This window comes from Podarcis cretensis (assembly GCF_951804945.1).
Source record: "Podarcis cretensis genome assembly, chromosome: 1".
Classification (NCBI taxonomy): domain Eukaryota; kingdom Metazoa; phylum Chordata; class Lepidosauria; order Squamata; family Lacertidae; genus Podarcis; species Podarcis cretensis.
Genome location: NC_137170.1, coordinates 89,235,992 through 89,253,563, shown reverse-complemented (window position 1 = coordinate 89,253,563; position 17,572 = coordinate 89,235,992). Strand labels below are relative to the sequence as shown.

At 42.3% G+C, this 17,572-nt stretch overlaps 1 protein-coding gene across 20 annotated transcripts in view; it reads right to left on the bottom strand.

Annotated features, from left to right (window-relative positions):
* TNS1 (tensin 1) overlaps positions 1-17,572 on the bottom strand; it is a 327,307-nt gene that overhangs the window by 23,951 nt on the left and 285,784 nt on the right. For 12 of the 20 annotated variants that reach the window (XM_079968266.1, XM_079968281.1, XM_079968285.1 and 9 more), the window contains 4 exons: positions 15,684-15,883; positions 14,645-14,783; positions 7,076-7,168; positions 3,983-4,018 (listed from right to left, as the gene is read on the bottom strand). In XM_079968266.1, coding sequence (XP_079824392.1) covers positions 3,983-4,018; positions 7,076-7,168; positions 14,645-14,783; positions 15,684-15,883 — 468 coding nt within the window. The remainder of the gene's footprint in view (positions 1-3,982; positions 4,019-7,075; positions 7,169-14,644; positions 14,784-15,683; positions 15,884-17,572) is intronic. The other 8 variants (XM_079968280.1, XM_079968284.1, XM_079968276.1 and 5 more) reach the window with 3 other exon arrangements.

The window sequence follows — 17,572 nt, the reverse complement described above, 5'->3', positions numbered from 1 at the left end:
TCCTATTATTATTATTATTATTATTATTATTATTATTATTACCCTTCAACGGAGGATCACAGGAAGGTTTACAATATAAAAACACAAACTATATACGATAGCAGCAAACAATACCCCCGCCACCCCCGGTTTAAAAGGCTATATTATCACCTTCACTTTCAAATCCATGTAGCCTCAGGGAATAGAAATGCTGGTTCTACCCTTTCCTGTCAAAACATTCACTTTCCTTCCAACAGGTTGTCAAACACCTTAATGCATGAAATATGTCCCAAGATACACCAGAGGGGAAACTAGGAACAAAGTTGCAGCCGCTCCACAGTTGGGCAAGGTATACAAGGTAATTAATTAGGCAATCTTCTTCTGAGCCTTGTAATTGGTGGAGTAAAATGTATGTAAACAGGACTTTGAGATTACTTTTAACCCTTCTAATCTGGAAAACAGATAAACATGGGCCAGGTTTTATGAAGATGGAAGTTGGATTTCTAAACTGGCCAGACAAATCCGGTGGCGAAGCCCTATCTGTTGTGTCCAAAGGAGTGTTTGCCAGTTAACCAAGCCCACCAAGGCAGGAAAGAATGGAATGGAATGATGATAAAGAAGGCTGGTCTGCCCTCTTCATACTGAACATTCCACAAGGCAAAAGCCCAGAACAACAATCTTGACCGAACCAAGAGAGGCCATGGACATTTGGCTGTCTTGGTACTGGGCTGAACTGCAGCCTCAAAAGACTTGCAAAACATATAATAGGCTGTTTTGCTACTTAAAGTGATTTCATCTGTTATAGATAACACACTTCATGCACTCCTCCCTAACTAAAAATGGCATGGCTCTGTATCCACAAGTTAACTTGCAGAAGGCTAATGGGAAGCTCCCTGAAAAAGCCAAGAATTTCTGTTAAATTGTGGGGGATCTCTTCCCCCCAAACCAGGAATAAAGGACTGTAAAATTGTTGTATCTCATGTCTTTGTCTCCCTTTGTGAATATTTTTTCCTTCTGCTGTATAATGCATCCCTCTCTGTTGCTATAGTCTTGCTCACACTTCATAAAAGCCTGCGCATATGCTAAATTCTCAAGCCCAGCTGTGTGCAAATTATCTGAGTGATATTGAAAAATTAGCATTAACAAACCATTTGTAAATGCTAAACCTAGGAGAGAATGGAACTCTTGTATGACATGCAAGAATCACTTGGTAAAGTTCCAAGTCCTGTGCCATATCAAACAAAATCTAATAATATCCTCTCTGTATTTATGTGAAGCAAGAAAACATTTCGTTCTGCTGTAGGAAATAAACAGGGAGAGTCTCAAGAGACACTCCTATGAGGCTGGGGGACATGAAACAACCATTTTGACGTCACAAGTTACAATCTCCTATAGCCCATATTTCCAGATCCCCCCCCCCCACATCTTGCTAGCACTATGTTACAAGAGTCTAAGAACCAAAAGAAGCAGTGGTAGATTAAAGAACATGACGACTCTATGCAGACTTAACATACATTATTTAATGTATGGGAGCCATTACCAAGAAATCCCTGCTAATGATAGCTGCACCAAAGATCTCATCAACTGGTAGCACCATGAGCAGAGCGCCCACCCACCCATCACCCACCACCATTGCAGCAGTTCTCAAAGCACAGGTTGGTTTTATCGAGGGATGCATTCCTTGTTTGTATGATGCATATGGGGGGAAAACAAAATCTTCAATAAACTGTATATTAAAATAATAATTGCCTCAATATAAGTAGAGGGTATTTAAAAAAAATCTGAAACTGGTTTAATGCATAAACTGAAAAGTGTGATCTTAGGCTGTGTGCTTTTAGACTAACAGATTAGACTAACAAGAAGAGTGTACTGGGGAAGTAACAGCAGCCCTCCCAAACGCAATCTGAACTGTGCAAAACTACACATAACAAACAATTCCAAAGGTGAGGTGATACTACAGAGACTACTAGGGGTGGGGATGGGGATGAGCTTGCACTGACCAGCAGTGCAAACTGAATATTGCCTAACCAGCAAGGACTGGTAGTCCCTATAAACATCTTGCTCAAGTTTCATCTCTATTCTACCTAGAAAAAGCTGTACATCCTGTTCAGATAATGTTTTGGATTCCAATTGGGTTTGTTTGAGATATCTAAACATGTAGCAGCCCTCCAAAAGGCTATGGTTCACACCAGCTGGGTTCTGTCCCAAGCAGCATTTTAAACTTGTGAACCCTTTCCTTGGCTTTCTGCTTATTTTCACTCCCTAAAGGTCAGTAGTAGCACATATTTTGGGAAGTACTGGGAATGCAGGACCTCTGCACAGTTATGGAGCAGTGCCTAAATGCTTATTGGGGTAGCAGGAGACAAGTATCTGGGGGTAGAGATGAGGAACATCCAGATGTTGCTGGACTCCAGCTCCCATCAACCCCAGTCAGTGTGGCCAGTGGGTCAGGGATGGTGGGAGTTGGAGTCCAACAACATCTGGGGGTTACATATTCTCCAGTCCTACTTTAGGGGCAAACGGCACACAAAGTTGAGTTGTGGTACAGTGCTTACATTCCTGTTTTAATTTATTTCTACAAAATGGGGCTGCAGAAGACTCATATTAAAGAAGGGGGCCTTTCAGTTTAACCATTTCCAGTTTACTCATGACTTTTGGAAAGCAGGTGGGGAAAATTTTCAACATATAACTATCGGAGATCAAAGGGTTAAGAAAAACCACTCTCCCCCACACCTTACATGTGTTTTCTGCTGAGACTGCAGAATTTACAGCTTCATATGGTGCTTAAAATCTCAGGGATTCAGTTTCATGAATACTTTAGTTCTCACTTTGCAGCAATAGATTGTTGTTGCTAGTAGCTGCTGTTGCTACAAATAGGGATTAGGCAGAAAGGAAACGAGATCACTAATTTGCTTGTGATTCAACAAAATGCTGCCTAAAAAATGCTGCCTGCAAGGATGTGACATACACCTGAAGCTCATACCTTCTCATACCTTCAAAAAGTTATTTTGAGGTTCAAACCCAACTCTGGGATATGGTGAGGTGCAAAATTTAACAAACAGACAAATGAAGAGCACTAAATATTATTCCAGCATCAGCCCAGTCACTTCTGTATCAGAAGGAAAGAAGGAGAAAGGGAAGAAAGGAGAGTAGGAAAGGGATCCTCTGTGGCACCAAGTAATGTAGTATGTAAGTATGACTAGAAGGAGCAAAATGCCATTGCAAAATTCAGACTTTACCTTTGTGGCAAATGTATACCTCTGGTCCCATGTCAACCTGAAAATGCCTAGTACCACCTGCCAGGTGATAGTAGCATGAAGAGCAACCATGTAATTGTGTCTATGCCTCAAGGTTCCTGTTTTCATATGCCCACAGATTAGCCTGAGACTTTATTTATCTGGATTTTGTTCCCATGCTGGACAGATAACGTTTCTATCAGGCATCCAGCTGCAGTCCTATGCAGTTACTTGGAAAGATGTCCCCTTGAACTCAACAGGGATTACGTCTATGTATACTTGCATAGGAATGCACTGCTCCTCTCACATGATATTCAGAAATGATACTCAGAATCTTAATTCACCAAGATTGATGTAATCTCCAAAAATGCCACCTCTACCACCAGTAAATGACAAAATAATGACACTTATAAATAGTTTGGCAGAAGTGGCTCAGGAAATCTGCTTTTTTTTCAAGATATTCTAAAGGAGAAATGTCTTTGTATTAACACACTTGTATCAAGGAAGCTGGAGCTATTATTATTAGAAAAGTAATCAACTCCTTGCTAATGTCTTTGATCTCATTTATTTGCAATTTCCATGTACAGCAGCTCTTGGGCAATCTGTGGTGAAGCAAAATTCTGCGAGGGAAATGTTTTGGTCTTCAACTCTTCTGACTACACACAAGCCCAGCAGCTTCCTTGTGGCCACTGGGACTAACAGTGGCCTGCTGGCATATTGTTGTTTGCCAAATAGTTCATATAAAATGAAAGCAATTCCCTCCTTACCTTCATCAGATTCAACTACTGTCTCCCCATCTAGTTCTGAGGGGCAAGCATGAAAGAAATAAGTGTTTGGGAAGCAAAAGATGGACAATGGCATGGTAATGAAAATGGAGAGAAGGAGGAGACATACAAAGAGAGAGAGAGAGAGAGAGAGAGAGAGAGAGAGATTAGCAGGATTTCTTATGTTAAGCAACTGTGAATATCAGAAGAGGTTGTTTCTGGTCTAAATCATGACCAATGTGAACCACCATAAACACCACAAATCTACGTTTAAGGTTCCCGAATGCCTGAAAAACATTATTAGGAACTGGCCTTTTTAAAAAGGAACTTTGTAACACTCTTCAACCAACTCAGAGACCTAGCACTTAGCCCGGGAGTCAGAAGAAAATGAAAAGAAAGAGCCTATTTAGTCTCTAAGATGGCACATTTCTAGATTTTTACACTATACCCCCTTTCAACCAGGTGTTCATATTCTGCAGATAAAAGCAATAAATGTTTAGAGACATTTGGGAAACCAACAAGCATAACCACACAAGATTTGGCTTTGAAAGAGGATTAGTCAAATTCATGGAGAAGGCTATCAATGAGAAGGCAATCCAACCTTCCCAGCTGGAGGCAGTAACGCTTCAGAATACCAGCTCTTGGAAACCATGGGCGGGGATAGTGCTCTTGTGCTCACGTTCTGCTCCGTGGTTTCCAAGCACGTATCTGGTTGGCCACTATGAGAACAGGATGCTGGACTAGATGAGCCATTGATTTGATCCAGCAGGTTATTATTAAGATCTTGCTAGAGCAAGAGACCCTGTTGCTTAAATCACAGAGAATACATACAAGGAGAGGTGGAAGTGAGATGACACCAAGTGTTATTCCACACATTCCAGTTTCTTTATCACATACAGCCCAATCTTTTGGAGAAGTGAGTATATTGTGCAAGACCTCCTAATTAACTATAATAGCACATCCTGAATTTATGGGCATGTGAGTGAATCCTGACTGGGGGGGGAGCAACAATATCACCTCATGGGGGAGAGCACTTGTTTAAAAACGTTCCGATGCCAAGGATCTCTCTACACATGGAACATTTATGAGTCAAACGGAAGGCTTCTAGCCTAGAGTCCCCACCTCCACCCCATGCAAGCTCTGAGATGCAACATTCACGAAAACAACTGTCCAATCTGCTCCAATGAATGCCTCCTCAAACTGGACATGTGCAAAGCCTGATAGCTTCCCATTATGCAATACACTGATCGTGGTCTCTAGTATTAACTACAAGCCTCTTACTCTGCAGTTGTTGTTCTTAAAAGGACTGATATGTTCAATAGCCTTCTACGGCATGAAGTACTGTCCATAAAGTGGCTGATTATACTGATGGATGGATAATCTTGAAAAAATGCATTTCAGGCTTGCTTAGGACTCAGTTTCTACTTTTCCTAATCAGCTTCAGCTTGAGCCAGGTTAGCAAGTTCATGCTTGTGAAAAAATCTGTAGCAGGCAGCTCACATGCTTATGTAAACCTCTGCAAATATTGACTCTGCACCTGAATATTCGGTTTAGACTGTAAACTGTCATTATTGGGGCTCACTCCCTTCCCTTCTGCTGTGGGATTTTATCTCACATCTCCTAGTTTGCTTCTTGATTGCAATCACTATCATTCCTGTGACAGTTTGTCATAATATGTTTATTATTCTTACCCTTCAGGAATCCCAGTTCAGTTTACATGGCTGCCCCACCCCAGCAGGCAGCTCCTCTATCCAGCCACTGGCAAGTGTAAAACTTACTCAATTTTGAAAATGTAGAAGCATTCTGGGGCCTTAACATTTTATGTTAAAGAGTGGGATGACATATATTCCACTGGAGAAATTTAAACTCAGCAGCATATTTCAAAATAAATTTTAAAAAATGTCCAGTAGCACCTTAGAGACCAACTAAGAGACCAACGCTAAGGTGCTACTGGACATTTTTTTTAATTTTATATTTTTTAATTTTGACTGCATCAGACCAACATGACTACCTACCTGAATCCAGCATATTTCAGTTACTGCAACAAGCACTCAAAATCTGTGTAATTTAAAAGACTGTAACAACACTGAATATTATATGCAGAGTCACACTGAATAATCCTACAATTTATAATCTGCATGTAAGTGTAAATCCCAGATATGGAAATTTGAGAGATGCCATTCCTTTTAAAATTAAATATATGTGCCTCAAATCTGCAAGGAAGAGTTACATATGGAAGACTGCATTTGTCTCTTCATCTGTATCCCCAATGAAATACTTATTTGAGCTACAGTGAATGATCTGTTTGTGTCTTTTGAAGCATATAGGGATGTGGTTCCCTATCCAGACACCACTAGTTATTACATGCAATTAGTTGCAGATTATTTGAGTTGGATAAGGGCCATAGAAGATTCACACTTGATTGAATTTGTACAGAAAAACTGGAGCCAGACTTTCAGACTCAGTGCAAACTGCAGAATGTGCCTCCAAAATTTGAGCCTTATGGTTGAAATCCAACTTCTGCGACATTTGGAATCCAAGATAGACAAAAAGAAGAAGTTCAAATCAGATTTGTACTTTTTTTCAAATCTGCCTCAGCTCTGTAAATAAGATTTATCTCTCCTTGTCATCCATAATTAAAAATGATGAATGAAAATGAACAGGAGGCTCATTACACAAGCAACTTAAGGCTGCACATTAAAAATACAAAATTGGCAAGAGCAGAACTGAGGAAAGGAAGCACTTTTCTAGAGCACAGAAAATGATGCTGGCTGATGGAAATCACCACCTTAAGGCAATATCAAGGTCTGGGCTTGGTAAGATTTGGAAAGTGATTGTGAGAACAGCAATGCCATTTGCTAAAATAACTGATGCAGTGTAACTGAAGGAATAAAATATATGCTTATACTCCAGAGATAAAATCTATTTTAAAGTCTGTGTGCAGTGGGTATGTTTAAAACTACTTAATACAAACTTCATGGGCCTTCTATCTTGGCAACAGGACAGTGGGCTGTACAAAAGACTTATCATAATATCAAATGATGCTGCTATTCTCCATAGCACCAGTCTCTCCATCACTATACTACTCTTACTTACCTCCTGTTTGCTGCAACAAGATCTCTGCTGGGTTGTGAGGTTTCAGGCCCAGTGCTGAAAGCGGAGTTTTAGCCAGTCCTGGTGGAGAGCGCACTGTTGTCAAAAATACAGAGAGCGAAAGAAATGCATCAACAAAACAGAACATAAAAGGGTGGATTAAATGTAAAGGAGAAGAAATCCAGGCATTTCCAGGTTTGTTTTTAAATACCAGTTTATAGCTAAACAGGGTTGAAACTGAATCCTAGCTATATACATGTATGGTTGGAAATACTCAGGGTGATTGGTGTGCTGAAACCACAGGAATGTAGCTGCCAGTAGCAGGCCCCCCGTCTCAGACAGCTTCTCTGTTGAGAAGAGACAAAGATTGCCCTCTCTTCAGTAGTGTGTGATTTCTTAAGGCAAGTGGAGCAGTGGATCTATAAAATGGAAGGCTGAGGCACTTAGGGCTCCATTCAGGCTTGCACTTGTCCCATGCCTAGAAAAGCATGGGTCTGAGCATTTCCCCCCTTGCCTCACCACTTTCCCATAGAAAACCCATTCTTTAGTGAAAAATCAGAGGAAACGTCAGTCCAGAGAAAACCTGGTTGATGTTTGCTCTGATTCAGTGGCAAAGACTGGATTTCCTCAGGGGAAAGCTTGGCAAGCTCTTCCAACAATGTTAACTCTCAAAGGTTTGCATGTAGCTGAGAGGACTCTTCTACACTATCCCGAAACAGGACCACCTGCTAGAGCAGGCATAGGCAAACTCGGCCCTCCAGATGTTTTGGGACTACAACTCCCATCATCCCTAGCTAACAGGACCAGTGGTCAGGGATGATGGGAGTTGTAGTCCCAAAACATCTGGAGGACCGAGTTTGCCTGTGCCTGTGCTGTAGCTACAGCAACTCTACAGCCAACTCTAACACCTTGCTTTGTGTTTGCACCAAACTACTAAACTCAGCACAACTAGTCAAAGACATTCGTTATCTCTCAAGTTATTAATGTTCCCAGCATTGACTACAGCTAATAGGTGTGTGGCAAGCAAGGTTGGCTGAAGTTGTTTTAAGTAGCTTTTGTGGACAACTTACTTCACACTGATAATGTTTTCAGCAGGTCAGATCCATATTTCAAGAAAATCATGCCCCCAGCTTCTCCAGCTTAAATCTTGGCCTGACATTTAGCCTATTAAGTTCGCACCAGTAGCAAGGATATAACTACAGATGTGTATTCAGATGCTGTACTGAGCCTGTGATGAAGCAGCAACCAGTCATAGTCCCACTGGCAAGGAATTAGGTGCTTATGTTACATAGCAGGACTGGAGGACTGGTAACTGTCTCTGGAATGCATCTGATAATTTCACAGGACCGTGATCTTTCTGCCTCTTTTCTTCTTTGTGGAACATCCCTTAGAAAATATCTACAGGGATGTCATATCCACATTTCCATCTCCCTCTTTTCTTCAATAAATCATCACCATCCTTCCCATTTATGGCTTTTTGTGAGAGTATAGGATTAGTGCAGAAACTGAAACATAGCAACTTCCCATTTTCTCTTTACAAGCCCAAGAGAACAACCCAATAGAGAGAACCTTGGTAGCAAATGACCACAGCATCCCCATCCCATTACCAGGATGTTTGAAGAACAGCAATAAATGAATAGATAATGTATGTCATCTTATGTCAGAGTTTTTGCCACAAGGTAGAGATGGCATCTGCAAAGATCATGATCATGAGACAAGAAGGATTCAAAACATTGCATACGAATGGCATTGTATATCACAAATAACATACACCATATATGTAGATGCCTATATGTATAACTTGTATATCAACAAAGCATTTAAATGAAGGCATCCACATATATCTCATTTTATATCTACCCAATCAAAAAGGAGAACAACATTTAGGACAGCCATGCATATATACACTTAATATATATATATGTATACAGCAAGCAGCAATGGATGTAAATGTATACGTGAGATGTGTTCCAAACAGCAAGTCTCACAAAAACTCCAATGTGGGTTTTTCTCCTCTTTCAGTGTACTGCTATCATAGGGAGTGATATCATATTTCGCCAGCTCCAAACAATTCAGGCTTTCTAACTTGAAACTCAAGTTCTCTTGCACAGTGGGCGTACACAGACAAATGAAGTACTATATTGTCCATTAAGGAAAAATTCAACACATTCTCCATTACTTGCATTGCAATCCTCTGATTTACAGCTTCAGATGGGCACCCTTGCCAGGGACACAGCAGGAGGAGGGAGGGAGGGAGGCAGGAGCATTAAAGGAAAGCCAGTTACCAAGAGTATATATTTCATCATGGATTAGCTAGGCTGGCTAGGATTAATGGCTCAGTACCAATGAGTGACTGGGAAACAAGCAACTCCAAAAGCAGCTAGTCCATATCTGGAATATCATATAGCTCAGTGCTCAACCTGCATCCTCAAGAGCCTGTACAGCAGGCTCTTGTGGGCTTTGCTGATAGCACCTCAAGTGCCTTGTTCAGCTTGCTAGCAAAGATGACAGGCATTGTTACCAAATCTGTTCACATAGTGGATCTGTAACTGTTCTGTAGGAGAAAGCTATAGAGTCACATGCTTGACTACAGTATAGAGATACCTTCAGCCCTCTTAGAATATGTAGAAGATAGAGTCTGTGGAAGGCTTTTGAAATGTTATTCTGGCTCAACAGAACCAGAATTAATGTGCAACTCACAGCATGTCTGTACATGTGAAACAAGAGTCAGTCACGATGAAGGCTATAATCCCATGCACATTTATTTGGGAGTAAATCCTACTGAAATCACTATGAATTACTTCTGAGTGAATATGTATGGGATTGAGCTGTGTGCTCCCATGAAATCAATGGGATGGCATTTAGTCATGGTTAAATTGTGTTAATTGCTCTTGTATTATGCAACTAAAAGTACAAAAATGTCCCTGGCAGTGGTCTCCCAAGACACTTCCTGCACTGACAGTGAGGTGCTTCCCAAGCAGATTATATTTAGCCAAGACAGCATTGTGAAGATTGGAAGTACTCTTCATCTAACCCTTGAAACAAGCACATTGAGGATGTGGCCTTTAAATATTAACATCAATGAATGAGGCTCAGCTGAAACTTGGAGGATTCCATTTTACCTATTCTTTGGGGACCTATATTAAGCTACTTCTTGCTGTTATTGCTCAGAATCTGATTGATTCACCTTAGTTTTCCATAAACATATCTGTCACAATTCACTCTGCATTGGAAAGAAGGCTGGTGTGGATGTAGCTTTAAAGGTCCTGCTAAAAAATCTATGCATGATAACTGATAGTAGATATTAATAACTGGGGTGCTAATAAGTGGGAGTACCAGTTCTGTTCTGAAATAAGAGCCAGCCTCTTCTGGAAGCAACAGTGATGCTTCCAGTTTGGAATCAGAATGTTCTGAAAATTTTGGGTCTGCTACTTTTGAGATTTTTGCTATTTCCCAGCTGCTCACTGGTCCATTGCTGTTGGTATGCACTTAGCCATGTTAGCACTGCCAGATGAAATATTGGCAGAACTGTTCAAAGCTAAATTAATTACATTTAAAAACCCACCACCAAGTTATCAAAGGGTTAGTCATTCAGAGGCATGCTTGACTAGAAAAGTAAGGAAGACAGAGCATGCAAGAGGAAGTTAAAGACCAGGTTTTCACCCATGGCCTCAGAAGCTGAGCTACCACAGAAATCTCAAGACATCTGTGGATTAAGGCCTGGGCATACAACAACAGTAACCACGGCATAAACAGACCAGATGTGCCAGGTTTAACAGTCTGGGCTCATTTTACACAATGATACTTCTAATATTTTGTTTGTGCTTCATAATTACAATTGTACCTTGGAAGTCAAACAGAATCCATTCCAGAAGTCCGTTCGATTTCCAAAACATTCAGAAACCCAAGCGCGACTTCTGATTGGCTTCAGGAAACTCCTGCAGCCAATCAGAAGCCATGTAAACCATGTTGGACGTTTGGGTTCCAAAGAATATTTGCAAACCAGAACACTCACTTCCTGGTTTGCAGAGTTCGGGAGCCAAAACATCTGAGTACCAAGGTGTTTGGAATCCAAGGTGCGATTGTACAAGCTACTATCACACTGCAGCTTGGTTGCGTGTGGCATAACTCCTTTGGAACTTCCCTGTCAGATGGGTGGAACACCTGTCAGTTGAGACCAAGTTAACTACTGACTCAGCTAAATGGTATACTGCACAGTGTCTCTGGATTGGCCTGGTGCAACTTTGAATGTGTTCTATCAAAGAGAAACAACAATATTAAATACATATTATCTAAATACATAAACTATTTGAATGTAACATAATGTCAGGTGTGAAGCAGGAAAGGATGTGGCTACAAAGGAAAAATCAGGAGCATTCAGTGAACTTCTGGTTCTTCCTTTGCAAGGGTTTTTTTTGTTTTGGTTTGGTTTTTTGCTGACAGCACAGATCAGCTGCAAACAGCTTTCGATTGGTTACAAATGGACGGCAAAGGGTCTCACTGTAACTCTGAAGACACACTCTCAGTCCCCATTAGCCCCTTCAAACTCTGACAGATCTAAACACACACATACCTACATTGAAACACACATAAATTTGCAGCTAGATTTACCTCTTCCACTGAAGAGCTACAGACCAAAGAGTACATGCACCTCTTTGGCCTTTGGTTCCCTTAGCTTTGGATTAAAAAGGCACATTTGCACCTATTAGTGCAATGGAATCCCTGCCGGTGTGGGCTTTTGCTATTGTCCTCAATTTCCATTTCTTTCTTAAAATGGCGAAGACTACATTAAAAAAGAAAAAGAAAAAAAGAGAAGCAAATCTACATGTTGTTCACTTTCATTTGAGAACTGAAGGAGTAACAGGTGTGCAACGCAGCAAATGCCCTAAAGCTGTATCTTTGTAGAATGGAAACCACTCATTCCTCATTTGGTGTGGGTGTGTGCACATATGTACACACCTATGGAATAAGTTGTGGCCTCTGCAGCATATGCACTCTATGTATGAAATGTATACCCTGTCCTTCCTTACAAAACTGCCCAGAAGGGAGTGGGAGCTATCATTCGTTAAATTTGTATCTGAACTTTCTACCCAATACCAGGGTTGGGGACTTCTTTCAGTCCAGGGACTGCATTCCCTTCTAACTGCTTAGAGGGAAAGGGGCATATGCCAGGGGTGGGCCAAAGCTATATACACAAATACATACCCCATTCACAGTGATCTACATATGCATGCCCCATTCATACCCATCTGCTTATCCCCACACTATTCCCATTCACACACCTGCACCTCCATTCATACGCATACCCCTCCACGATTCACACGTATCCATACATCCAGGTCACATTTCCTTTTGGGAAGCTGAGAAATGAGCTTCCTTTTTCTCAGCAAAGAAATGCAGCAAGCTGCTAGTGGAAGCAGTGGGACTCTGCAGCCATTGCATCTCTTCCCTCATTGCTCCATTGTTCCTCATGATCAGCGTTTTTGGGAGGGGAGTGGGATAGGAGAGATTAGAGAAGACAAGGTTTGAACCTCCCTGCAACCTCCCACCTCCTTTGCTACCACTCAGCTGACTGGCAGAAACAGCTGAGCAATGGGAGAAATGTGGCTGCACAGGAGAGGTCAGCAGGGCAGATGGAGAGGCCAAGGGGCTGCATCCAGCCCATAGGTCCTGCTTTAAATGGCACAAATCAGTTTTGAAAGATTTTGTGCACTGCAGTATCTGGTCCCAATTTACAACCATCAGTTTCTGTCAGCGCAAACAGAAGGCAGAATGAATTTGCTAAGGGCCTTGAATGCTGGGCGCTTGGGATGGAAGAACAGTGGACCTTTCCATGCGAAAGAGCTGACGCATCCCTCCATCTGTTCTGCATAAGCCCATGTCCTGTTGTGGAGGTATTTCAAGGGTGTCTTTAGGGCTTGGGTTAATTTTTATTTCCTCCCACCTGCAGAAAACAGCTGCCTCTCTCTCCCTCTCCCATAGAGAGAGGAAGCCACGTAAAAATTGCCTAAAGTAGGATCTGTGTGCCAAAAACCTAAACTTTAAATACTTCTCCTTTGGGACATCCCACAGCTCAGCTCAGGTGTTAGGCATAACCAGGACTGTTTGCCTTTTCTAACCCATCAACTCTGGCAGATTTGCGGTATTGTCTTTCTGTCTAGAAAAGCAGTTAATAGTTCTGAAACTGACTGACACATGTGATCGGCAGGTTTATAGGTACAGTAAGTGATTCTGCTCCCCCTTAAAAAAAATACTTAAAAAAAAAAATCCCTGGAACATTACACTGGTCAGAGTATCCCTGAATGATCAGACCAAAGGGATTTCTCCAGCTTATGCACCAGGGCTTGCAGATATGTTTTTAATTGTCAGGCAGGGAAATGTAATTACTAATTTAAGTCCATAATCCTGCCAGATGCTTCACAGGATGGGGAATTCTTCATTCATAATAACAAGGACCTGAACTTATGTACCATCTAGAATTTATGAACTGGGAATCTTCACAGTGTGGTATAAAATTCCCTCAGCAGGGAAGCAAATTTGCCTATGTAAGTGCTTTCATAGAGGTTCATAAATCATGTCATTGTTATAAGTGCATTACATAACTCATATACATAACTACTAAGTGTTGCTGATGGATATGGGGAAACTACTGTCAGGACCATGTGACATTCTTGTTAATCCAACTTTGTGTATTTGTCCATGCTATGGAGAGCAAGGCAAATTTAACTTTTTCCCCTTGGCATCTAGGAAGGTAGATACTGTGTACCAAAAACATTGGATGGTTTCTCTAAAATAGGCCTGCACAAAGGATGACCTACATAGCCAAATAAACCCACCAGGCATATGCTGTGGTTTAACAAGCCACACCCAACTCCAATCCTGCAATCGCTGGTTGACAGCAAGAACACAAGTATTATCAAGCCCCAAGTAGGCTGCCCTACACGGCTAGAGGGCTTCACTAAGCTTAGCAGGCCGTAAGTTGTGCAGTTCTGCTATCTTAACTGCAGAACTTTTATACAATAATAACAGAGCCTTGTGGCATCTTCAAAATCAGCAAACAGTCTTCAAGGAGTTGCAAGGCTCTTTACTGTTTTTTGCTGTAACTAGCTAGCACAGCCAACACTTTGGAAATTTATGAACAATTGTGAACCTCCTTGTCTGGTGGACAATGAGAAGGAGAGTGTAGAAGACAGCACAGGGCTCTGCTGCTATGGTTTATGCTGACATTCAGAAATTGTGGCTCCTCTTCACCACTTGCTGGTAGCTAATGACTCTAACCATAATCGATCCCCCCCAAGAGTTGCAAAACTTTGCTGTTGTGATGATAATTATCATGGACGAATGCATACTTATTGGTGACACTGTGAGAAATTTACAGCAAGCAGAGATGAAAGGTGATGGGGGAAGAAGTCAAGACTGGGAGACAGATAGAAACAAGAAAGTGAAGGGGTGATTAAAATGGTGGTGGGTGTTGGGAAGCTGAGAACGGTTTGACCGACTGCCTCTTAAGTCTGGCTTTGCCCAAGCCACCCACCAATGCCCCCCTCTCCCATCCCCTGCCATGGAACTTACGTAGGTTACTGTAAGGGGTTTGTGGTGAGACAGGGAAGGCAGGGGTTGGGGGAGAGGTCTCACCACCACTGGAAGGTGGACTGCTTGGAGAGGTCCCCTGCATCTCTTCAAAGGCCTCTTTGTAACTGTGGAGATGGGGCTGTAAAAGAAGGAAAGCAGAATAAGTTATCAAAATTCAGGACCTTCCTGACCTCTCCCCCACAAATTGGGGCAGGAGAAATGCCTGCCTTCTCTTTGCCAGATGCTCCCGCCTGGTCTGGTTGCAATTTTAAACTGCTTGCTCCTATGCTTCCTTTTCTTGCCTTTATGACCCTTTCTCCTGCTCCTAATTTCAGAAAGCACTCTGCTTCTGTAGTTGGCTTCCATTCCCCATACTGTCAGAAACAGCTCCTACAGATGACCCGTTAACTGTGCATTCATAATAATTTGCTTTACTGAGTATTCATTCTGATTCATTTGCATCTTCCTGTCAGTCATTGATCCCACATTTTCAGTGCACTTCCCTGTCACTTTCCTAATTGCAAAAGTCCATTCCCAAAATTAAAAAGTGGATTTGTGGCACTAGTGCAACAGAGGACTTTCATCCACTTTGATTACACAAGTCTAAATTTCCAGCATGCACTTGAATCTGTCCCGGAATATAGTGACAGTCCAGAGGCTTCCAGCAAGTGGCCAGAATAGGAGGGACTGATGGTGGCTCTTCCCAGTTTCAGCAACACAGGTTGCAACTGGTATTCCATCATGTTGGACATGAGAACAACCATGGACATTTCTGAGTCCCAAACCATTGCAACCTCTTCCAAAACTGAAGAAGCAATTTCTACCCAAGGAATACTTAGGGAGGCCTACCCATGCATGTGCCATTTACTTAATCCATTCTACTGCCAAACTAAATTCATTGCCCTTCCCAACCCTGGCCCTTCCCTACCTACTATCAAGCGCTGGGGTCAAAGAGACATATATCCCCTCTGTGTTTCCATGCATGCAAGCAGCAAGGTCAGAAGGGAAAACAGTGTTTTAATAAGAAAAAGAAAAGCACCTCCTTGGGCCTTCCTCCAGGGTTGGCTGCGATGGTGCTGACCACCTCCGGTGAGACACAGTGAACTGGAGAACGAACTGTGGGGCTTCGTGGTGAACTAGGATCCTGGGGACTGTTCTCATACTGGCCTTCACTGGTGGTACGTCTCCGTACAGGGGCTTCGGCTTCTTCTGGTGACTTCTCCCTTGGCGACTGTACTCCTGAAAGTTCAATTGCACTGTGAGAAAAGTGGCGTTCCAAGCACAGGAAGAGCTTCAATACATTTAGAAAGTCTTTATGAGCCAATATTCAGATCTTTGGGCTGTGTCTTGGCTTTGGAAAGAAACTGAATCAATTAATCAGGAGAGGGGAAATGGGCAAATCCATCACTTTCCACCAGCGGATTATAGTGAAAACCAAACCAAACCCAACAAGCACAACTCAAAATTGTGACAACCCGGTTCATACATTTAAAAATCCCTGCATAATGAAGCAGCTGCATTGGAGAAAGCATAGAGTTCATGCTGAAGCCAAAAATCCCCAAGATACCCTGTTCATTTCCTTCCTCTCCTCCTGAGCTGGGCTTCTGGAGGATAAGACGTTGGTGTGGATGCCCTGCATCATATTTTACTTCTCTTACCTGGCTGTAATAGGTGTGTGCATGTGATCTGTGTGTAGGATTTATTAACATGAACCAAAGCACTGATTTACGTAGGGAGTACTTAGAGCAGGCAAGCTTAACAGCCTGATTACTTTTTTCCTTCCATTCACCCAATATTACATATTCTTAGGCAACTTAAGACTTCTCCACCACAGTAATATATTCCCCTCCTTGTCTTCAGGCCTTCCTCCTTCTCCCTGCTCCAACATTTCCATACAATGACCCAGGAAGCAGTTGGCAGGAGAAGGCAGATACAGGTCAAGAGAAAAGCCAGCTCAAGGAATTGGAAGGGATCCTCGTATACAATCCTTTCCACGCCACACTGAGCCAGAAGCTGGGTGTGTGTGCTGGGGGGGGGGAATAGGTCCAGGAGACTAAAGCAGCTGAGCAAAGCCACACACTGAAGGGGAAAGGAAGGGGGAGAAAACCCAAGGCCACGGGCTAACGTGGTCCAGAAAAGAGATCGAAGGCTGCTTCAACTTTCAGAGTCAATCTAAGGCAACAGAGAGGAAAGTTCAAGTCTCTGAAGATATATGCTTTTTGTGTGGTGCAGTGGTTAGAGTGCTGGGCTAGAACCTGAGAGACCAGGGTTCAAATCTCCACTTAGCCATGAGGCTTGGTGGGTGAGTGGCAGTTTCTTAGCCTAACCTACCTCACAGGGTTGTTGTAAATTAGGAGGAGAACCATGTATGCTACCCTGAGCTCCTGGGAAGAAAGGTAGGGTATAAATGTAACAATAAATTATAATTTAATTGGCTCTTATTCCCCCTAACAGTATACGCTCCCTGGATTAATTATGGGAAAATGTTGATTGATGTGGGTGCTGATAAATTTCTCTTAGTGGTCTGGGGGGGGGGTGCATACACACACAGAGACACACACACCAATCCCTAGTCTATTAAACTTGTTTATGAACGTGATGCTGCCAAAAATTGGAACGGAGGGTTCAGAGAGCAAACTTCCCTAATTTGGAACTTCTGAATTAATCGCAAACATTTCCACACTTTGGGCTTGGCTTACAATGAGCTTTGCTCTGGCTGCCACCACCATAGGCCTCTCCCCTTTCCTGCTGAAACTTACTTGTTAGCAGCAGCATAGAGAAGACTTGCTACTGCAGCCATTATTGGGCCCTGGAGCACAGCAGCAGCATTGTGGGTGCCAAGACACCTGGGAAATGTAGCTCCGTTACTGAGAAGCCCAAGCAAAGCTCAGGTAATTGTTGCTGCAACCTTTTAAAGTCTATTCAAGG